This window comes from Eptatretus burgeri, chromosome 17 (assembly GCF_056783735.1).
Source record: "Eptatretus burgeri isolate ZD-2024b chromosome 17, Ebu_testis_v1, whole genome shotgun sequence".
Taxonomy (NCBI): Eukaryota; Metazoa; Chordata; class Myxini; order Myxiniformes; family Myxinidae; genus Eptatretus; species Eptatretus burgeri.
In genome coordinates, this window is record NC_140977.1 from 47,273,246 (window position 1) to 47,297,321 (window position 24,076).

The following is a 24,076-nucleotide window of genomic DNA, read 5'->3' on the forward strand; positions in this document are numbered from 1 at the left end:
ATCCTGGGAAAACCACTTTTAAAACCTCTCCTCCAAAGCCAGTCGCCGACTGGGAATCCTCCGTCATGCAAAGTCCTTCCTTGGCCCACCTGAGCTCCTGACCACTTACAAAGCTTTCGTCCACAGCCTGATGGAGTACTGCTCTCCCCTCTGGGCTGGTGCTCCTGTCTCCCACCTTTCTCGGCTTCACACTGTGGAACTAAGGCATTTCGGATCATTGGCATCTCCCGTGATGAGGCTGAGTCTTTGGGCTTCTCACTCAATCACCGCAGGTAGGTCGGTGGTCTTTCTTTCCACTACCGTCTCCTCTCCAGCCTCACCCGCCCCCCTGCTCTCTATGCGATTTGTCCCCACCACATTTCCTCAGGGTGCTCAAGGTCCGCCAAAAACCCCCTTCTGGTAAAACTACCAAAATCACGAATCACTGCTCACCTTCACTCTTTCATTCCTCTTTTTTTTCCCGACTTTGGAATAAACTCCCTCACTCTATTCAATCCCATTCTTCCCTCCAGGCCTTCAAAACAGCTGTTCACCACCACCTCTTATCATCCCCCATCCAAATCCTCGATCTTTTTACCCCCGTTAATCCACCCCAAACCCACCTCCCTCAAATTCCCTGCTTTCCTTCCTGAATCTCCCTGTAATATTATCCATCTTGTATTCACCGTGTTCCCCACCCCATCCCTCTCCCTTCCACAGATCTCTCAATGTCTCTGTTCCCCCAATGTTTTGTTCTCCCCACTCCCACCCCTCTTGTCTCATGCCCTCCCCCCTTGCTGTGCGTTGTGTGTTAACTCTCATACGAGCCTCGACAAGGCATACAAACCCCCCCCCCCCCAAAAAAACCAAGATATGTTATAATTGGTGTTTGACAAGGACGAAATGTTTCGATTTTGGTGAAGATCCCGATCCAATATCTTTTCAAGTGATTCTTCACCATTGAGAGAGACTTCGGGCCAAGAATGATACACTACTGAATAGATAACATGCTTTTAAAAAAAATGTATTGGGCCCGAAATGTTCTCGTGGATCAGGTCTGCGCTCCACCGAGTGCCCTTCTCGTTTGTCTGTTTAAATCCACGTGTGGCTCTCTCTCGATGACGTCATCTTTCATGGTCCATTGTTTCAAGTCACGTGTTCCTCAGTTCCATCCAAAGTTCATCAACAGTTGCAAAGGTTTTTTTTTTTAAAAAACACAAATATGTCGCTGAAGGCCACAATATCTTACGTGAAGCACTTGTCAGCGTTTTCCCCACAAAGAATATCGTCGTCGGCGATGGGTGCAGATCTCCCGTCGAGACGTTTGTTTCAAGCTCGGTGGTTGCTATGGATACAAATTCAAGGGTGTTATCAGTCGTTAATTGCACCTCCTCTTTCAGTCAGTCATCAATGCCTTGAGGAATTCCGTTACGATGGACTGACACGATGATCTCGACGTACGCACACTCGCATCGAAGCTGCCTAACCTGGGTTTGAATCCCGACCCAGCTCTAAACTGCCATCCTGGTGTTTCACAGGCCGGGTGATTCATCACTGTGTCTTGTCTCTCGGATGGACGTTAAACTATGCGTCCCGTCTGCCAGCATTGGTAGGCGAGTTATCGCCGGTACCCTGAATTGTTGTCGATTTGAATAGCGCTCGTCTTGTATGCAAAGAGAAGAGGAAGAAGAGGAGCCATTAGAAGAAGAAGAAGAAGAAGAAGAAGAAGAAGAGGAAGAAGAAGAGGAAGAATAGGAGAAGAAGAAAAGAAGAAGAGGAAGAATTGGAGAAGAGAAAAGAAGAGGAAGAAGAGTGAAGAAGACGACACAGGAAGTGGTTTGAGCGGTCGTGTTGTGACTTGTGAGGAGTTGAATCGTGAGGTAACGTTTTGTCGCGAATTGCTTCTCTTGTCATCTCATTTATTATTGTCTTGTGGACCCGATGTAAGTTTGTTTAAGCCATTATGCGAGACTTTGATTCGACCGAGATGGTGTTGGGAGAACTTCCGTGAGGCGTTTTGCCCTTGGTTGTCGGTTTGTTTTGTAGTCGTTCTGTAGTCCCTATTAAGGTGTTATTTAGTTATCTGATTGAGAATTCGTGAGGAATTTATTTTTCTCCCGGACTGTACTTGTATGATGTTTTATTTTTTCTGATTACACTCTAATTGAAACAAAGTGCGAGTTGTGATACGGTCGAGTGAAACCAAAGCGTGCCGTGCCTTGCCGTGCCGTGATAATGAATGTGCCATGCCCATAATTTGTGCGGACTGTCTTGTTGATGGTGTTTTAATTCCAAAAAAAATTGTGTGTGTGTGTGTGTGTGTGTGTCATATCTGTATCTAATATTGTTGTGGTGCCGGGTTCGGGGGCGAGGAACGACCACGAGATGGAGCAGTTGGGCCGTCCCCCCCCCCAACACCCGGAATTGAAGGTTGCCACTCCGGATAACTCCGAAGTCGACGGGTCGCTTAATGGACCGTGGACGCCACACCCTCGGCCGGCTTTGTCCGAACCAAGTCGCTGTTACCGACTCGGATCCGGCGTAACCGAGCGGGAATTGCCAAAGAATTGCCAAAGCCGCACCGGTCCAAATAATCTACGGCACAATCGGCCTCACCATAACTCAAACCCGAACCATGCTTGGCTAATGAGAGAAAGCATAGAAAACGAGCTGGTACATTTAACACGGGGTTTATTCACAATAAGCAGGAAGGAAGACACAGAGCAGAGTTAATCCAACAATTGCAATGTACAACAAGTAAGGCACTTATGCAATTCTACTTATAAGACTAGCCACAGACGGACACACACACCCAAAAAGAAATGAAGCCAACTGGCCTTTATTTGGACCCTCCAGCCGTAGAGGATAGGCAAGCTGGGTGTTGGAGTTTGGTCGGGTACCTGGCCGACCCGCACTCGTGAGCTCGGTGACCGTTAAAGGGATCCGCGTTCCCAGCTCGAGTGCTCCACACAAACCACAATCTAACGAGCGCACACGAACCACCACTGTGGAACTCGAACCCACAGTCAGAATCCAGCGAGCAAGAAGGATCCTTTGGACGACCAGCCACCAACGAATGACGATGACCAGGGAACGAAGACTGGAACCAAGATGACCAAGGCACGACCGAAAAAGGACCCCCACTCACTTGTCTTTGAGCAGCTCCGATTCTTTTTATCCCCCCCCCCCCCCGTGTGGGGTGGAGGGATCAGTTTCTCTGGTAACTCGCCTCCGGATTGGACGAGGGGCTTTGGGTGTCGTGGTGGCCAGCCATGATTGGAGGAGGGGCGTATTGGCGTCTCGGTGCTCCTACCCCGAGAGAGGCTCTTTTGCCTACCCCAGTGGTGACAGGGGAGACATTCTTTTTTGATGGGGCGGTGTCAAAGCTCCGAGGCGAGGGGGCTCCGCCCACGTCTGTAGTCAGAAACACGTGCGTTATGGCGCCGTGGTGTGAAGTGAAGGTTGGGCGGGTGAAGTGCTTGTTTGCCCCTTAGAGTGGGAGGAGGAGGAGTGAAGTGAGGGTTTTGTTGGCGTTGGCAGATTTTAAGATGTAAGAAATCTGACTATAAAAGAAACCCGCAACGCACACATGAAATTAACCCATTAGACATGGGGGAGGGATTCTAACTATCCACATATACTTAACAAAATAACTGAACTATGGGACTGCTGACTGTCTGTGTGCAAAAGGCTTCCAAATTCGTAACAATATGACGGATTATGACAAACTCGGTGGATGAGTTGGTTGGGTGACGAGAACAAGCTGATTAGATTCTGGTTCAGGTCTGAATCCAGATCCGGCCTTTGGGTGGATACAAAACATAAACTGTTCATCCTGGTGGAGGTATGCACTACCGAATGTCTTTCTACTACTCAATGCTTTGTTCCAAGGGAACTTTTCAGGATTGTTATCGAGCCCCCAATCCCCCCCCCACTCCTGCTTCCTCCACAGTTTCAACCGTAGTTTGTAGTAATCTTCCAAAGGGATGATTTTTTTAACATCTCTGTGAGGTTCTTCATCATTCCCGTTGCTTCAATTAATTAATTATCACTGGAACAATGTCTGTGCCCTTCAGCTTCCAAGATATTTTCACTTCATTTTTAAGGTTCTCGTATTTGATCATCTTCTTGATTTCTACATTATTTCGGCCAAAATCACTGGGAACTGAAACCTCAATTTGCAATGCCTTCTTTTCCATATATATATATATATATATATATATATATATATATATATATATATATATATATATATATATATATATATATAATATACCGGGCGTAGTTGCATGCGCCTGTAATCCGGATACTCAGAGGCTTGGGTTGGAGGATCGCTTGAGGACGGGTACTATGAGAGGGTGTAGGGCAGCCCGGAATCATGGCGAAACCCAATCCTTATCCCTGTGTCATAAGAGGCGACCAGGGTTGCGTCAGGAAGGGCATCCGGCGTAAAACCTGTGCCAAATCGGTATGCGGATCATAACGGATGATCCACTGTGGCGACCCCTAACGGGAGCAGCCGAAGGAAGAACAACAACAACTTGTATATATATATATATATATATATATATATATATATATATATATATATATATATATATATATATTGTTGCGGAAATGGCCCTTAGTGTGTTACTAAATATAGGATTAGCCCAGATCCCCCATTAAATGCATGTTTAGCCAGGTTGTTCGGTAAATGGACGCTACATGTGTGTCGGGATGTGTAAGAGTGTTCATCGTTGGTACATTGGTGGTGGACCAAGAGGTTCTTCTTCTTCCTTCCTCTCTCCGGACAATAGTCCCCGCCAAGCACTGAGAGGGGGAGTGACCTCGAGAAGGAAGTGAAACTGAAGGGAGGAGTTTGTTGGCTTCGTAAAGGGGCACGCCCCAAAAAGAAAAGGTGGTAAAAACTGAGAGCACCGAGGGGGCAGTCGGTTTTTGAGGCGAGCGTGCGCCGGGAAGACGGTTGTGAAACTGAGCGCCGGTGTGGCTTGATCGGCTGAATAGGGCTGGCTGTGTGTGAGTCAGCAGTCGGTTTTGAGGCGAGCGAGTGAAGAAAAAGACTGCAGGAGCGCCGCGATCGGCAGTGGTGAAAGTGAGCGCCGGTGTGGCACGATCAGCTGAATAGGGCTGGTTGTGTGTGAGTCAGCAGTCGGCTTTGAGGCGAGTGAGGGCTGAAAAGGAGAAGTGAAACTGAAGAAGTAAAACTGCAGTGGGCTTCGAGGCAAGTGAGCAAAGGAAAGGCAGGGTGAATCTGCCGGGAGAGAAGCAGAACCTGAGCGTGCCGAGTCTGCGATCGGCAGTGGTGAAACTGAGCGCCGAGGTGGGGCGCGATCGGCTTTTGTGAGGAGACATCGACAGGTTCATCCGGAGTCCGGTGACGGAGCCTCTGACTGTCCCTACTCACCTCACGGCTCGACGACGTCTTGGAATCCCATGGACCCAGCCTGCGGAGCCCAACACCTCGATTTGGCCTTGTCTGGTGAACAGGCCAGGCCTGGACTTGTATGCTGGACCTTGTGCGAAACCAGCTGAAACCCACCATCGATCTGACGGTCTTGTGCCTTCAACCGTACGTGGGGTCAGAACGCGTGAAGGCCACGTGCGTAGGCGGTGTGACAAAAGGAGGACGAGCGCCATCTTGCCACGCGGCGTATTCCAGCTTGGGCGCTCAAATCCGTAGACATCGGCTTGTCACGAGCCACATTCGTGCTTTTGACACTTTCCTCTCATCCATGAAACATGACTAAGTACTCTGTGTCTTGTCTGCATGCTGTCCGTATCTTGTCTGCATGTCGTTTAAGGTTTATCTCGTTAGAGTTCCCTTCGAAACCCGTAATCCGGAGCTCCCTAGTTAAGAACGGGTTATAGATTAATTATTACATTGTCGTGAATGCTTTGCTTGTGTCGTGTTCCCCGATGTCCCCAATAAATCTGGCTCATTCGTATGAAGTTGCCGCTTTGAATCAATTTATGCCGCTCCGAGGAACGATCCGCTCGATTTGGATATAAAAACCAAAATGGTTACAGACTGGCAGAATTCGCTCGGTATCTGACAAAACCAGTCTATTTCCCCAAATGGTAATGTCCAGGGGTATGTTGGAATCGCGATTCGAGACGCGTGACCCGAGGCCTGTGCCGAACCAGCCGGCGTTATAACCCTGGAGACGGCAGTGGTTAGGGTGGTGCCGAATCTGTAACATTTGGCTGTTGAGAGTAGGGTGCGAAAACCCAAACTTGTTACAGACAGTGATTGACGCACTCATCAGAAACCTTGACAATATATATATATATATATATATATATATATATATATATATATATATATATATATATATATATATATATATATATATATATATATATATATATATATACTATATCCGGTCGCAATGCTTTTGTTTTCCATGTTCACGCTCGATGGGATCATCAGGTCGTACGTGAGCGTTACTTCCTTGTTCTCAGTGATTGATTTGGGTTTGTGTGTCCATGAGTTTTCTGGAACTGGGATAATGAAGTTTCTGCACATGTGCCAGTGGATTGCTCCACAAATCTTGTTGTACCTTTGTGTGTACAGCTCTTCCAACATGAGTTTTTCATCCCGATAGGAGGTGACTCGTACTTTCTGTTTCCACCTTGCAGGACCTATGCTTGTCCGATTGGCTTTCAGAAAAATGTCGGGACTGAGTCATTCGTGTCATGTCCTTGTTCTTAGACATTTATTATGATTCGTTCTCCATCCCAGTTGAGCTGACCTCTTCTTAGCCATTCCATTGAGTCTTGTTTGTCTTTGCCCAATATGTCCAACAATTGTTTTTTTTTATTTTTATACGCCCGATATATGTGATACCAGTCATCTGTGTCTATCTGTCCGTTCCTGTCCGTTCCTGTCTGCACTCTAACTCCCAAAGTTTTCAACTTTCACGTTTCATATTTGGTACATAGGTACAGACTCTGGAGACGGTGTGTCGCGATATACGTTCGTCATCGAAAGTGGTTGCCATGGCAACCAGGATGCTGTTTTCCATGTAATAGCACATTTCTGTATATACCTTCTTGTTCTTCATAAATTGATGTGTTTGAATATATAATTGTGTGTGTGTGTGTTACAGACTTTTTCGGGCGTATATTGTGCTCGCTTGTTTATTTTTGCAATCGGGACTGTATTCATTGCTCTTTTGGTTTCATGTGTGACATCTGCTCACATCTGTTTGTGGAAATTTTTAGCTCTGTGGATTATACAGACCTCTGCTTTGCTGTCTTCATGTTTGAATACAAATTGGATTCGGTAGGCTGTTGAACTGTTCACTTACTCATCCAATCCTCCTGTTGGCACTCTGTGCATTTGGTTGCACCCTGTCATGCTGCTGTCTCTTCATTTCTCGTCTCGGCAGGTACATTCTTGGGATGCATTGATTATTATCTTGCCAAAACGAAGTTTTTACAACATATGTTAGTCAGCTTGTATGTTTTTTTAATTTTTTTTTTGTTTGTCTGTAATCACGTATAAAAAATTCTGCAAAGCACAGTTATCATTGGAAATTTTTGTAACTTTGCATATCAGAGGCCTTTCGAGGTCCCTTTCAGCGCACAAAATTTTAAAGGTCAAGGTCACTTTGTCGCAAATCAGGGGAGTCGACGAAACCCTTATTTTTTGAGTAATTTTGATCGGATAGTCTTCAAACTTCATGGGAATATAGTTCATGGTCTGGCGCTCAGCTGATTAATTTTTGGTGGCCATTGGCCTTGACCTTCATGTTGTTTTTTTTTGTTGTTTGTTTTTTTTTTTGTCTGTCATCACGTATAAATCACTCTGCAGAGCACAGTTATCATTGGAAATTTTTGTAACTTCGCATATCAGAGGCCTATTGAGGTCCCTTTCAGCGCATAAAATTTTGAAGGTCAAGGTCACTGTCACAAATCAGGGGAGTCGACGAAAACCTTATTTTTTGAGTAATTTTAATCTAATCATCTCCAAACTTTATGGGAATGTAGTATATGGTCTGGCGTTCAGCTGATTAGTTTTTGGTGGTGATTGGCCTTGACCTTCATGGTTAGCGCCTGAGGTCAAACATATTTGACCCCAAGGTCAAATTTTCAAGTTTTAGGAACCATATCGTGTAGTACCTCAAATTGAACACCTCGATGAGTGCTTTCTAGATATGTCAAGCTTGAGACATTATGACGTCATTTGGTGACGTTATGAGGCAAACGCATATTTTTCATGGTTACTCTGTAGAACGATTCTCATCGGAATCTCTCGTAGGCAGATATTCCTCAAGGAGTTGCTCCTGGTGGATAGCAGCTCTGTTCACCTCAGTGTGACCTTAAAGAAGTCACACGTGCTCACCTTTTGGCAAGATACGAGTCACCCTGCGGGTGACATTGGTTTATTTATTTGTTTGTTTGTTTGTGGATAATGAGGGTTTTCTTGTTTTTATATCTAGTTTGTTTATTTCCGATTGTGACTAGTTATTATTGTGCCACTGTATTGGGATACTGGTACTGCTAGTTGGTTTATGGCTTTGATCTTGTTTCTTGGAGAAAGTTGTGTTTTAAGGATCAGCCTTGTTCTGCATCGGTATTCTTTGGTGTGTGTGTGTGTGTGTGTGTGTGTTTTAATCGGGGTGAGAAAAGATTTATGGGTTGGGTTAATGTGTGATGACATGAATCTGCTCGACAAACCTGACATGCACTGTGGTTTACACTGGGCGATGTGATTTATTTTGTTTGAAAGTCTGATCGGCTGGTGTGATGAAATCATTTTGAGTTGGTAAACCACTCCAAAAATGTTTGGCCTCGTGAACCAGTCTTACTACCTTGCACGTAAATTTTAGTGCGAACTGTATAACTCCTTCAGAGTGCAAAAGTTAAACTGAACGCGAGGAGAGTGTAATTAAAGATTTCCAAATTGATAGTAAAATGTGCTGTCACCTCATCAGATATTTCCATGATGTCTCGAGTTTTGTTTGCTGCACTTTTTATAGCCGGGTCAGAGTTCTAAGATTATTCAAGATTATCCACACAGGCACTGCCTGAGTCAAGCCAGGCTACCAGCCATAAAGATGACTTTTGGTTTCCTCATTTTATCTTTCACATTATCAAGTGTGAATGAATGAATGAAACTGTGCAGCGAATGGCTTGGGAGTCAAACCCACGGTGCTTATCTAAACTCTAAAGCATCTTTCCACATCCTCACTGAGCTGCTACACAAACCTCCTTTAAAGGATTTGTATTTAGGCATCTTTGGGTGGAACTTCGTTTCGGTCATGGTGCGATGTACGCATGTGCAATTTATGGTACTCATGCGAAGTTGTTGGTATATGCCACAGGGAATGGGATCCCATAGGGAATGGAAACGTCACTCGCTTTGCAATTCCAACTCGCTTGCTCATGCTCAGGTGGTGGTTTTGAAAAGCGAGCGTGTTAAATGTCACATCGTTTGTGTTTTGTTGACAATATGCTACGTCATGGGAAGGCTTTGTGGAATTTGCCTGTTTATCATGGGCCGAACCGAGGAATGTAAACGGCACTGATGCAAAACTATTTGTGAAATTCCCCCCAGCAAATGACTTAACTGTCTGGTTTTGTACAACTCTTGAAATTTCACATTTCTTTCTACTTTTTTGCATTTATCTTTATTCATTCTAATTCTTGCTTTTTCTTTATCTATCTGTCGAAGGAGAAGTGAATTATTGCAGAGGGTTGTGCAGTAGCAGCTGAAACCCGAATCCTATCCAGGTTCTTCTTAATGAATCCATCTTTGCTCTTTGCTTATTCAGGTTCCATCTGATGACTCCACTGCAGTCCTGGATTTGGTCTTCTGTTTGATTCAACAATGGAAGCATTATTTGTGCCATTTTAACTCAAATGAGACAGCTTTTGTCCTCGTACCATTTACCACAGAATATTGTGCCAAAGAATTCCACAGAAATAATTCTGGCTACCAGACCATGCGTCCGATCAGGTTGAAATTTAAAATATATATATATATATATATATATATATATATATATATATATATATATATATATATATATATATATATATTCCACATATCTATTCAATCATAACTGTGACGTTTCACATCAATTGAAGTGCTTCAAGAGAATTTTTTTAATTTTTTTTTTTAGTTCAAACCAATATGGCTGCCAGACCATATGACCTACTAATTATTTGTGAACACCTTGGTATATATATATATATATATATATATATATATATATATATATATATATATATATATATATATATATATATATATATATATATATATATATATATATCTCATGCAGCCTGTGGCTGCTGGTTGCATCATTGGTTGGGACGCGGCTATGCCGCTTATGCAGTGTCCCCTTTTCCGCTTAATTAACACCAGGAGGTTGACTCAGCCAGTCATCCTTCCGAGGTCGGCGAAATGAGTACCATTGTACTGGTAATAGGGACAATGCATCAGCGACATATCCACGCCGCTAACCAATGATGCAACCAGCAGCCAAAAGGCTGCACACCAAGGGAAGTCACAAACTGGTCCAACACGTGGAACATGTCTTTCAATCCGGACAAATCTCACACTCTCATTATGTCTCTTCGAAAGGACTGTTTAGAAAACCCCCCCATTCACTTTCTCAACAATCCTCTGGAAGAAGTCCTTTCTTTCAAGCTTGTGGGTCTCACTATCTGCCATGACCTTTCCTGGGAAAGCCACATTTCAAACCTCGCCTCCAAAGCCAGTCGCCGACTGGGAATCCTCCGTCGTGCAAGGTCCTTCCTCGGCCCACCTGAGTTCCTGACCACTTACAAAGCTTTTTTCCGCCGCCTGATGGAGTATTGCTCTCCCCTCTGGGCTGGTGCTCCTGCCTCCCACCTTTCTCGGCTTCACGCTGTAGAAACCAAGACATTTCGGATCATTGGCATCTCCCGCAATGAGGCTGAGTCTTTGGGCCTCTCACTCAATCACCGCAGGTTGGTCGGTGGTCTTTCTGTCTTCTACCGTCTCCTCTCCAGCCTCGTCCCCCCCCCACCCCCCCGCTCTCTCTGCGATTTGTCCCCACCACATTTCCGCAGGGCGCTCAAGGTCCGCCAACAACCCCCTTCTGGTAAAACTACCAAAATCACGAATCACTGCTCACCTTCATTCTTTCATTCCTCTTTTTTTTTTCCCCGCCTTTGGAATAAACTCCCTCACTCTATTCATTCCCATTCTTCCCTCCAGGCCTTCAAAACAGCTGTTCGCCACCACCTCTTATCATCCTCGATCTTTTCTACCCTCGATAATCCACCCAAGCCCACCTCATTCAAATTCCCTGCTTTCCTTCCTGAAAGTCTCTGTAATGTCCATCTTCTTTTCCCCATGTTCCCCGTCCCATCCCTCTCCCTTCCACAGATCTCCAAATGTCTCTGTTCCCCACTATTTTGTCCTTCCCACCCCCTCCCTCCTGTCTCATGCCCCCCTTGATGTGCGTTGTGTGTTAGCTCTCATACGAGCCTCGACAAGGTACACAAAAAATAAGAAAAAAAAGTGGTATTGACAGATTTATTAAATCTGGTGTTGGTGTGGCGCAAGCATGATAAGCCGAATGGCCTCCTGCACATAAGTTCCTTGTAATTTATCATGCTGATCGAATCAATCAATCAATTGACATGCGCTATTATGACGTCAAAAAAAAAACGCACTTCTTTCCCATGGGAAGTACTTTACATGTGCCAAGTTTCAATTTTTTCCATGGAGCGGTTTCGGAGATACAGGGGTCCAAAGGTTTTCCTTTTTTCCAACATGGCTGCCACACGACATGCCCTATGACATCATAGTTATCACACAAACATTCCACATGAGTAGTCACATCTTTGGTGAAAATTTCGCTGAATTTCTATGGTTAAATTAAAAAAAAAACCATGTCACCCCACTTTGATCAGCCATCTGACCCACTACGTCCTCTTTATGAAAACAAATTCAGAATGGGTGGCCGATCACGTCTGGAGTTTCACGTTGATCGGATAAAACTTTTTGTCCGACATGGCTGCGAGACCATGTGACCGATGTTGAAATTTTCAACCGATATTCCCCATGCCGAGCCAACTGTATTAAAAAACATGTTTCTCTGAAACCGCTTAGCCTTTTGATGCAAAATTTTGTAGTGGTGATCCACCATTGTTGCTGCAAATCTTTTATTGAACAATGACCTCATCAGTCGCATGATGTGGCAGCCACATTGGTTTTAAAGAAATAATTAAACAATTATTCATTTGAAACTGTTTAACCCATCAATATCAGACTTTCCAGTCATGATCCACTGCTTTTGCTGCATGCACTTGACTTTAAAATGATGTCATCAATCATGTGGTGTGGCAGCCACACAAGTTTCAAGGAAAGTATTAAAAAATTATATTTTGGAAACGCTGCATCGATCAATGTGAAACTTTTTCAGTCTCTGTGATCCACTTCCCTTGCTCCATGTAACACTATGTTTCACATTGATCTGTTGAGCGGTATTGGAGAAAAGGGTTTTTTTAAAATCTATGGTGGAAAAAATATTTTTTCTTCATTTACACCTCGCTAGCCGAAAACATGGACCAACTTCTATCTTCTCATCCGAACTCTCTCTTCCTCATATGTGGTGATTTCAATTGTCATCATGCCAGTTGGCTGGGTGTGGGTATCCCTCTCACCTGTCATGGCACTTCAACAAAAGACTTCTGCGACTCATTGGAAACTGACTCAATCAGTCAACTTCCCGACCCGGATCTCAACCAACGGTACTCCATTTCTTCTGGATCTGATTTTGACAAATTTCCCTGAAAATATCTGCTGTTCTTCCTCCGCACCAATTGGTTCTTCTGACCACGTGCTTGTCAAAGTGGATATCTCTGGCTGTTATCAGAGAACCACCTCAGCGCCGTCAAGTCTGAAAGGTCTTGCAAGTAGCCATCAAACTTCTAGATTGGTCTCCCATCGCTACTTTCTCCAACATCAACTCATCCTGGGAATTCTTTCAAAGAAACTTGCTCTCTCTCATGCACAGATTTATCCCTTCTCATCTTCAGTTGTTCTACCCTTCCTCCCACCCATGGTTCACGAAAGCTTGTGGCGAGGCAGTTGTCCTGAAACAACTTGCCTTTGCCTCATGGAAAGCAAACCCAACTGAGGGTAACCTCAGTTCCTTCCATAAAGCTCGGAACAAGTGTGTCTACCCTCAGGAGAGCGAGAAAACAACATCTTTCTAATCTCAAGTCTGAACTCTCAAACCTCTCTCCCTCTTCCAAATCCTGGTGGCGTCTCATCAAATCTGTTTCTGTTGTATGTTCCTCCTCCATCACCTCCCTTACTTCAAATCTCAAATGCCGCACTACTGATGCTGCACGTGAAAAGGCTGAATGCCTAAACTCGGTGTTTGCATCGAAATCTTGTGTTCCAAATACATCGCTTTCCACCTTACCCAGTCACACCCAACTGTCCCTGGACTCTGTGTCCTTTTCTTCTGACAAAGTGGAGAGTTTGCTGTCAAACCTCGACTCAGATTCTGCAACCGGTCCAGACCGCATCAGCCCACGTGTCCTAAAAACCTGCTCCTCTGCTCTTGCTCACCCTCTCTCTGCTCTATTCACTCTCTCATTTGCGCAAGGTCATCTGCCATCTGCTTGGAAATCGGCAAGCATTACCGCCCTGCATAAAAATGGTTCAAAAACAGATCCCTGCGACTCCAGACCAATCAGCCTTCTGCCAATCATCATCAAGGCAATGGAATCGATCATCGCTTCAGACATTAAATCCTTCCTCTTCTCCAATGGCTTGATTTCTGATCATCATTTTGGTTTCAGATCAGGTCACTCTACCCTGGACATGCTGCTTCGACTCTCCCAACAATCAATGGAGGTACTCTGCCAGACATGAAATTGGAGCCATATCCCCAGACATAATCGCATGCTTTTGACACGGTGTGGCACTGGTTTTGACAGACACGGTCTGGCTTTTGACACCCTGCCCTGTTCACCAAAGTCTCTTCCTATGATATCCAAGGCCATCTCCACTAATGGCTCACAGACTTCCTCTCTTGTCGCAGTCAACGTGTGGCCCTAAATGGAGTTCTCTCATCCCCTCTTCCTGTCCAAGCTGGATGTCCTCAAGATAGAGTTCTGGGCCCTTTTCTTTTTCTGCTCTTCATCAATGATCTTTCCGACTCTCTGAAAAATTATCTTTATCTCTTTTCTGATGGCTCCACCCTCTGTCGTACCATCTGTCATCCCTCAGATTGGCAAGCAGCAGCTTCTTCGCTCTCTGCAGATCTGGATAAAATCACAAACTGGTCTAACGCGTGGAACATGTCTTTCAATCCTGAAAAATCTCACACTCTCACTATGTCTCTCTGAAAGGACCGTTTAGAACACCCCCCCCCCTTATCTACTTTCTCTACAATCCTCTTGAAGTCCTTTCATTCAAGCTTCTGGGTCTCACTATCTGCCATGATCCTTCCTGGGAAAGGAACATTTCCAAGCTGTCCTCCAAAGCCAGTCACTGACTGGGCATCTTTCATTGTGCAAAGTCCTTCCTTGGCACACCTGAGCTTCTGACCACATACAAAGCTCTTGTCCTCAGCCTGATGGAGTACTGCTTCCCCTCTGGGCTGTAGCTCCCGCCTCTCACCTTTCTCAGTTTCACGCTGTGAAAACCAAGGCATTTAGGATCATTGGTATCTCCCGTGATGAGGCTGAGTCTTTGCGTCTCGCACTCTCTCACCGCAGGCAGTTCAATGATCCTTCTGTCTTCTACCGTCTCCTTTCCAGCCTCGCCCCCCCCCCCCCCGCTCTGTCTGAGATATGTCCCCTTCTATATTTCCACAGGGCAACTCAATGTCCACCAGCAACTCCTTCTGTTAAAACAACCAAAATCATGAATTGCTGCTCACCTTCACTCTTTCATTCCTCTTTTTTTTTCCTGCCTTTGGAACAAGCTCCCCCACTCTCTTCAATCCTACTCTTCCCTCCAGGTCTTCAAAACAGCTGTTCACCACCATCTCTTATCTTCCCTCATCTCAAACCACAATCTTTTCTTCCACCACTAATCCACCCCAAACCCACTTCATTCAAATTCCTTGCTTTCCTTACTGAAAGTCCCTGTAGTGTCCATCTTGCTTACCCTGTGTACCCTGCCCCATCCTTCTCCCTTCCACAGATCTCGTCATGTCTGTTTCCCACTGTTTTTTTTTCCTTCCCTCTCCCACCCCTCTTGTTACCTGCTCCCCTTGTTGTGCGTTTGTGTGTTAGCTCTCATACGAGCCTCGATAATGTTTATAGAAAAAGAAAACAAATGATCGTGGCTGATTGTGAGCTATTTCTTTCCTTTGTCTCACTGTTAGATCTTGCCGATTTGCAGCAACGAGCTTTGGTGATTGGTGCCCAGACAATTGCCAGCCTGGGAGGCATTGTCCACCATGGAAGCCTTTTACCAAAACCCCACCGCAGATTTCTCACAGTGGCCAGCGCAAGCAGATGGTCAGTGGGTTAGAATTGTTTTGCTTTCATTCGGGCTGTAATGACAGCTTTGATGTGGTTTTGAATAATTTGGGTAATTAGGGTGAAGGTATATGCCTTATACCCTTAACGTGTTTCGTTCAACAATAGCACATCAAGGTGTACCTGAGGCCTCGGTTCATCCGGAGGATGAAGTAATGGATGACATCATGCAGAACATGCCAAGTCGCACTTTAGGCAAGCTTGTCATTCTTGCAGTACCTTCCTTTCCTCTTTTATCTCCTTGCTTCTTGTGTTTGGTTATGGATATTGTTTTTTAAATCTTTATTTTATTTTATTTTTTACTTCCAATTATTCCCATTCTTCATGGTCTCTCTGTGTCTGTCCTCATTCTCAGGGCGAAGAGCTGGTTTGGCGGCAGCGCGTCATGTGGGCTCGGTGCGGAGGAGGCATTCACGCCGTTCCAGCAGCTACGCAAACTCTATAGAGATGAGGATGCACAAAGTGGCGGACACTGCAGCCCCTCGTAAGTATGGCATGTCACAAAACTCGGCCGATGATTGCAGGGCCACTAGCGGCATCACCTGAGGATTTAAAAGGAGACGGGGATGTAGTGTGGAGCACTGAGACAACTGGATTTTTTTTGGCCTCGAGCAGCTCTAGTCGTCTGCCTTGAAAAGAAATAAATAAATAGCATTTCCTTCTTTAAAAATTTTTTTTCCCATTGAAGTCCTATCATCAACTTATTTGGCCCTTGCAGCATATCCCAACAAACAGTGCAATGGGATTGTGCCGGAGATTTTATTCTCTTCTTTCGCAAAGATGGGACGCCATGTTCAAAAAAAAAAGAGTAGAATGTACACTGACAAAAGTGGCAATTTAATACTGTTGGGACAGATTTGCTTTCTTTCAAAAGGAACATCAGCTATTTTCATCTGCAAAAGTGTGAGATTCTTGCTGTTGAGTCAAGTAATGGACAGCTTTGTTGTCCACAGTGATTGAATTTGATAACAATCAATCATTTAACTTCACGTGTTCTTTAACAATCAACACTACTTGTTCTTTTCTTCCTGGTAACTTGCATGTTGGCAGGATAGATTAGAGGTATGCAGATTCACCTCCAAGCTGTCTCGCTTGGGTTAGAATCTCAACCCACCTACAGTGGGGAGAACAAGTATTTGATACACTGCCGATTTTGCAGGTTTCCCACTTACAAAGCATGTATAGGTCTGTAATTTTTTTATCAGAGGTACACTTGAACTGTGAAAGACGGAATCGAAAAGAAAAATCCTGAAAATCACATTGTATGATTTTTAAAATAATTAATTTTGCATTTTATTGCATGAAATAAGTATTTGATACATCAGAAAAACAGAACTTAATATTTGGTACAGAAACCTTTGTTTGCAATTACAGAGATCAGATGTTTCCTATAGTTCTTAACCAGGTTTGCACAGACTGCAGCAGGGATTTTGGCCCACTCCTCCATACAGATCTTCTCCAGATCCTTCAGGTTTCGGGGCGGTCGCTGGGCAACACAGACTTTCAGCTCCCTCCAAAGATTTTCTATTGGGTTCAGGTCTGGAGACTGGCTCGGCCACTCCAGGACCTTGAGATGCTTCTTACGGAGCCACTCCTTAGTTGCCCTGGCTGTGTGTTTCGGGTCGTTGTCATGCTGGAAGACCCAGCCATGCCCCATCTTCAATGCTCTTGTTGAGGGAAGGAGGTTGTTGGCCAAGATCTCGCGATACATGGCCCCATCCATCCTCCCCTCAATACGGTGCAGTCGTCCTATCCCCTTTGCAGAAAAGCATCCCCAAAGAATGATGTTTCCACCTCCATGCTTCACGGTTGGGATGGTGTTCTTGGGGTTGTACTCATCCTTCTTCTTCCTCCAAACACGGTGAGTGGAGTTTAAACCAAAAAGCTCTATTTTGGTCTCATCAGACCACATGACCTTCTCCCATTCCTCCTCTGGATCATACAGATGGTCATTGGCAAACTTCAGACGGGCCTGGACATGTGCTGGCTTGAGCAGATGGACCTTGCGTGCGCTGCAGGATTTCAATCCATGACGGCGTAGTGTGTTACTTATGGTTTTCTTTGATACTGTGGTCCCAGCTCTCTTCAGGTCATTGACCAGGTCCTGCCGTGTAGTTCTGGGCTGATCCCTCACCTTTCTCATGATCATTGAGGCTCCACGAGGTGAGATCTTGCATGGAGCCCCAGACCGAGGGAGATTGACTGTTATCTTGAACTTCTTCCATTTTTCTAATAATTGCACCAATAGTTGTTGCCTTCTCACCAAGCTGCTTGCCTATTGTCCTGTAGCCCACCCCAGCCTTGTGCAAGTCTACAATTTTGTCCCTGATGTCCTTAGACAGCTCTCTGGTCTTGCCCATTGTGGAGAGGTTGGAGTCTGATTGATTGAGTGTGGACAGCTGTCTTTTATGCAGATAACGAGTTCAAATAGGTGCAGTTAATACAGTTAATGAGTGGAGAATGGGAGGGCTTCTTAAAGACAAAACTAACAGGTCTGTGAGAGCCGGAATTCTTACTGGTTGGGAGGTGATCAAATACTTATTTCATGCAATAAAATGCAAATTAATTATTTAAAAATCATACAATGTGATTTTCAGGATTTTTGTTTTCGATTCCGTCTTTCACAGTTGAAGTGTACCTATGATAAAAATTACAGACCTCTACATGCTTTGTAAGTGGGAAAACCTGCAAAATCGGCAGTGTATCAAATACTTGTTCTCCCCACTGTATAAACTGTCATCCTGGTATTTCACAGATGGGGCGAGACGTCAGTCTGTGTGTTGTTTCTCGGTTTGGGTGTTGAACTGGGCTTCCCATCTGCTAGCATTACTTGTTGGGTTGTAGAAGATCCCACTGTGTCCTTCGTGAAGCGTCGGTGAGCTGTTGCCGGCACCTTGAACAACTTCACAACTCCTGTCTGGAATGCGGATAGCAAGTGGTGTGGTCTTTTTGGAGGTTACACTGCTTGCTATCTCCGAGTGTGATTGCTTTCTGGGCAGCAGCCTTTAATATTATAAACAAATTCACCAGTTAGTTTGTATGGTGTATGTGAACTGCTGCCTTTGGATGTGAAGGGCAACACATTAACATACAGATGCCAATGAATGTCCCATTGCACGTTTGAATCCTGTAATGTTTCTGGTCACAAGTTCTAATGAACCAGTATCGTAGAGCAATTCAGTTTTGAAGTGTTGTGATGCCATCATGTGAGACGTTGTGCTTGTGGCCAGCAGACAGTGCTGTGGTAAAGGAGCTCTGCGAACTGCCAGAGGCTGAACTTATCCGAGCTGTTCGCAGCATACCTGATACCCTTGCCAACAAGCGAAAGTACCGTGACCTCGTATCTCAACGGCAAGACTCGAGGCATAAGTCGTACTGCTTCACTTGCTGCAGCGATCTCCATTGGAATGTTACAAAGGTGTGAATGAAACACCTTTTGATAACGATATTCCTTGATTCTCCTTATCCGTATGGTGTTCTTTCTGTTTATTGCTTCATGTGTAGGCCTTGTACTATCATCATTTGTAATTACCATGTGCACGTAGCACAAAACGGAGACATCAGTCTGTGATCGAGGAACTACTTGATCTCAATTGAATGTTATATTTTGAACACTGCAGAAGATGAGCCTGCAGTGTAGCAGTACTTTGGCTCTGAATTTGGCAAATTGTATAGAGAGTCTCGTACCGAGCACGTGAGCGCACTTACAGTGAAGCAATTGCTTCAGTCTGTCTGTCTGGCAGTGAAACTAAATTGAAAATCATTGTCATAATATCGTGACGTCATAAAGAACACAAACAACAACCATGAAGAACTAATGTAACTAACATGTTAGATCGGGTGGTGAAAAAGAGGGTGCATAAACAGTGGTAAACTTTGAATTCGATGTTTGTTTTTTTGGGGGGTTTTTTCTGCAGTTTTTCAAACTTTTATTTTATTTCATTTGAATTGTATGTTGAAACACTGTAGAACACAAATCGACATGTTTGCACTTCCAAAACCCTTCACTTTAGTGTAGTCGGGCAAAATTTTACACTCTTGATCAAACAAATTTGCTGCATGCTCTGAGGGCGGAGTAACGGCGAGATTCAGTATGAGCGATGAAACCACAAAGTCGGCGTGGGAACAGGAATATACAGGTGACCCTCGTATGCGGATTTAATTCAACAGCACCAACAACAGCGCTCCGTCATTCTGCGTGAGTCGTTCGTGATGAACACGATCCTGACCGCATGAAGTTCCAAGGTGCGGAGGGAGATTGAGAATGTTCTGAAATGTTACAAGGAGTTCTACGAACAGAAAATGAAGGCTGTCACTCAATCCTCCATTAAGAAGTTCTTTTTTTTAAATCCCAAGTGAATCAGCCTCCATTTTATCTTCTGAGCCTTCAATCTCAACTCGACAGCTTTCTACACCTGAATAAGCCTGCCACAAGCAATATGTATTCGATCTAACCCCAATCATGGTATCGCTTATTAAAAAGTAATTCATTTTAATGTTTTTATTTGTTATGTTTCATTGATGCATTGTTCACTGCTTTTTTGAGGTTTTATGAAGGTATTCAACCTTAAAAAGGTTGAAATCTCCATTTGGAACAGAACCCCCATCATTTACATGTTAAATATTGCCCGTATAACACGTTTTTGGATAACACGGCGTTTCGCAGGAACGCATCCCCCTCCTTAAATTATGTTGACCGAGATAACTTTGTCTAAAAGATCTGTTTAGTTTTTGCATCTTTCTCAAGTATCGTTCCAAAAGCGTCAGTTTCTCCGAGGAGAGTCAGCAGGATGTTCAGCTCTAAACTGTTCCATTTGACCCATTGGCTTCATATGGTTAGCTGTTCAAAGTTCACAAGCAAAGCTACCTGAATAGATCGTGCTCGGAAACACAAAGGAAGAGTTGAAAACACCCTTCCCATGTCGTTTTCTGAAGCCTGCATGGGGTAAGTAAGGTGTTCTATGAAATATCTAGTTTGAATTTGACAATCCATTTTTCACATGTAAACCTGCAAATGAAAGACCAAACTTCAGGATTCCATTACCTTTGAGCATCGGGTTGCGATGACCACTTTGCTTCATTAGGATCACCTTGTCCCTGAATCCATCCTGGCTTCCCTTGAAGCTCCAGAAATGGAACGCCTCCAACAATCACGAGACTTCTGAATTGATGACCCAGAGAGGATTTTTCGAAACCACTGTGAAATCCAATTGCGATGAGTTTTGTGGCCAGTGTCAAATGGAAATGTTTCTTTTCCTTGTATTCCTTTTGCGATCTCTATTGAACTTCCATTAAAGACTGTTTGACTGAACTTCCATGCAAATGTGCTACTTTTCACCCTACAGTTACTACACCAATTTGGAGACTCCCTCCATTCTCTACTCCTGCTGATGGTACCGTGGCGCAAGGCTCTCCGGCATATTGACAGTCGCTTTGGCACTGGAGTTCTCTCTTACTTCCTGTTCCTGCGCTGGCTCCTGGCCTTCCACCTCCTCTCATTCCTCGTGAACTTCTTTTTCATCACCCTGCCTCAGCTTCTCGCACCACCCAATGTGACTCGGCCTTCCTTTACTGGCCTTGAGTTGCTTACCGGTGCTGTACGTTCCTTTTACTAGTCGACTTGGTAAAGCCTTTCCTGATTAACATGGAAGTGGTTGGCTTTGGTCGACTTTGTCCCCAATTTAACTTCCCTTGCTGCAGTTTAGTTGCTGGCATTATTAACCCTGATATTTTGATCACATCATTTTACTGTTGACTCATGTGGTCTGTGAAGATGATGATGTTAAAACGGTCCAGGTACATACCTTGTTTGACATGTGTCCCTTATAGCTCTCTTCCTCCCACCCCCACCCCCCGTCTCTACGCTGATTCCACAGGGTTATTTCACAAACAGTTGCTTCTATTATGGTTACTACTCGAGTGGTGTTATACACATCAGCCAAAGGAGTTCTCCGTACAACATGCAGCTGGCATTCTTCTTTACTGTAACTGCCTACTTCATTGTTTGTGGCGTGGGTCTACTTTACAGGTAGGTTATGTGTTTGCTGATTGTCAGGAGGTGGGTTGAAGTTTCCTTCCCACTTGCACACCCACTCCAACACTGGTCTCGATTTCCAACAGGATGGGAGCCCTGTTTCGTCGGAACTACGTGGTTCCTGGTTCAGTCGTTAATTACGCCACCAAGGTGTTCAGCGGCTGGGATTTCGGACTCACGGACGAACGTGCTGTCCAGCTGCGGAAGCACAACTTCAATACACAGTTCCGGGTACTGCTCCCCACGTGCGATTCCCTTTTGGTCCCCTATACTTTACCAAATTTGCTATTTCGGAAGCTTTGCGAGACCTATTCTACCTGCTGTTCCTCATCTGCCTCCGACTATGTCCGGTTGGATTTGAACCAAACATCTGATTGCAAGGAGTTAAACCGTTAACTAAACTTGATTCCGCAAAGTCTATAATATTATCACCCAAACTTTGTGTGCCCATCAGGAACTGCTTTCGGAGGCAAAGAAAGAACGTCTTTCCTTGAGCTTTGGACAGAGGGCAAAGAGACTGGCTGTTCATGGGGCTGTTTGGCTGTTTGTGCTTTGCACCACCATTGGTTGCTGTGCTGCAGTCTTCTTCATCTCCAAGGCAACCAAGGTAGGATCGTGTTGTTCCCTCCGCCACCAAAGGGCACCTGAAGTTATATTTTCACCAGTCTGTCTGTCTGTCTGCTGTGAGTCGGATATCTCAAAAAGTTTTGGACTGATTCGGATAAAATTTGATGAACAGGTTTGACAAGGACAAAAACTGATTAGATTTTGTTGAAGATCTAGATCCAAGAATTTTTAAAGTGATTCTTTACCATTGAGAGATGGGGCCAAAAACGATATATAGCACAATATCTCAAAAAGTTTTGGATGGGTGTGGACAAAACTTGGTGTGTGAGTTCGGTTGGTAGGTGACAAGAACAAGCAAATTAGATTTTGGTTTCGGTCCGGATGCAGATCCGGCCTTTCAGCGGGATACAAAACTTAAACTGTTCAGCCTGGTAGAGGTATGCTTTCAACCGAGTGCTGTCGTTGGAAATGAAAGGATAGTTTTCAAATTTTCTTTGTCTGCTTGCTTGTTTTATTTACTTATTTATTCTTTATTCAGTTTTTAGCGTATGCTCCATTTCAAGCTAAGCCTGGTGTTGGCTTAGTGGTTAGAGTGGCGGTTTGGGATCCTAGGGTCCTGAGTTCAAGCCCCGTTGGCCGCTGAATTAATACACCAGGGGGTTGACTCAGCCTGTCATCCTTCCAAGGTCGGAGAAATGAGTACCAGTGTGTACTGGTAGAGAGACACTGCATCAGCGACAGTTGCACTTCCAAGAAATGATAGCTACCCCGGCAGCTAAGCTGCCATACGCAAGAAGAACAACAATAAGATTTCAAGTTGGCAGGATAGCTGGGGTTGTGTGATCCCCCTTTAAACCCCCTTTGTTGAGTTTGAATCTTTGCTTGACTAAACTGTCATCGGAGCTCCCTGCAGGTGGTGGATTGCGTTGGAGTACATCATCTTTGTCATCCTGAGGGGATGTTTTGACAGCAGTTTTGTTCTGGGCTCACGTGCTCGTGGATATTAAACTCCCAATGGTTCCTTTGAGAAAGAGTCGTCTGTTGTGTGTCCATACAATGGTGATGAAATTTGAAATTCTTCTCAAGATTTAGGACTCCTTCATCAGCACCCTATCATGGAGGGGAGAACTATTCTCCCAATGGTTAATTCTCAACTTCTGGATACCTCAGTACATTAAAGGGGTATTTTGTGTAGAGAAAAAGATTTTAAAACGTTTTCCTTCAGTGAAAAGAAAATGAGAAACTGCACCAATGTTTATGCAGAACGTAATCGGAGAGATGTGATTTGTCAGATTTGAATTTTAAAAACATTTGGTTGCATTTATCACTTAAATTTGATTAAATCTCAAATACTCCTGGTGGAACTTGTATGTGTATCACATGTACAAGAAGGACGTTGGGAGAGGTAATTGTACTTTAACATGAAGAACATCAATATTTTATCCAAACTCAGTTGCTAAATGGTTCGAGCGTTTGCTATGAGTCTGGGAATTTGGCGGTTCAAAGCCTGGTCGAATCGTATCAAAGACCTTAATGGTCCATGCCACTTCCTCACTTTACGCTCAGCATTTCTCACAGTGGCCAGCGTAGGCTGGCACAGATAAACCCCGTCGGTTGACATCCATTTCAAAGGAGCAAATTTCTCCTTGAGTAGCCCCGACACCTACAGAGAGAAAACCGATATCACAAAGATGGTTCCACCAGTACCAGGAGGGCCACAAGAAGGTACGTTACTCCCCTCCCACCCTACCTCCCCTCCAACCTCAACAGCTGCGTTTGTGTTAAATAAAGTCCGATGCTCTCTAACTTGTCTGCCCCTGTGTGCATGATTTGTGTTGCAGCTCCTCTCCAAGTTTTCGACCCTGTAAAAATATAATGACAAATCGATACAATATATCAGATTAGCAGGTGCTACCTGGTGCTGCCTGAAAGGGTGTGGGGGGAGGGCGGGGTGGGGATATCCAGCACTGCCCGGCTGGGTGAGCT

General features: G+C 44.5%; 1 protein-coding gene across 4 annotated transcripts in view; it reads left to right on the forward strand.

The window, feature by feature from the left end:
* Positions 1-1,704: 1,704 nt before the first annotated feature.
* LOC147010001 (transmembrane channel-like protein 5) overlaps positions 1,705-24,076 on the forward strand; it is a 49,767-nt gene continuing 27,395 nt past the window's right edge. For all 4 annotated transcript variants that reach the window (XM_085861020.1, XM_085861021.1, XM_085861022.1 and 1 more), the window contains exons 1-9: positions 1,705-1,859; positions 15,333-15,468; positions 15,598-15,684; positions 15,845-15,973; positions 18,723-18,907; positions 20,835-21,086; positions 21,366-21,517; positions 21,610-21,754; positions 21,978-22,130. In XM_085861020.1, coding sequence (XP_085717146.1) covers positions 15,408-15,468; positions 15,598-15,684; positions 15,845-15,973; positions 18,723-18,907; positions 20,835-21,086; positions 21,366-21,517; positions 21,610-21,754; positions 21,978-22,130 — 1,164 coding nt within the window. In that variant the 5' untranslated portion in view covers positions 1,705-1,859; positions 15,333-15,407. The remainder of the gene's footprint in view (positions 1,860-15,332; positions 15,469-15,597; positions 15,685-15,844; positions 15,974-18,722; positions 18,908-20,834; positions 21,087-21,365; positions 21,518-21,609; positions 21,755-21,977; positions 22,131-24,076) is intronic.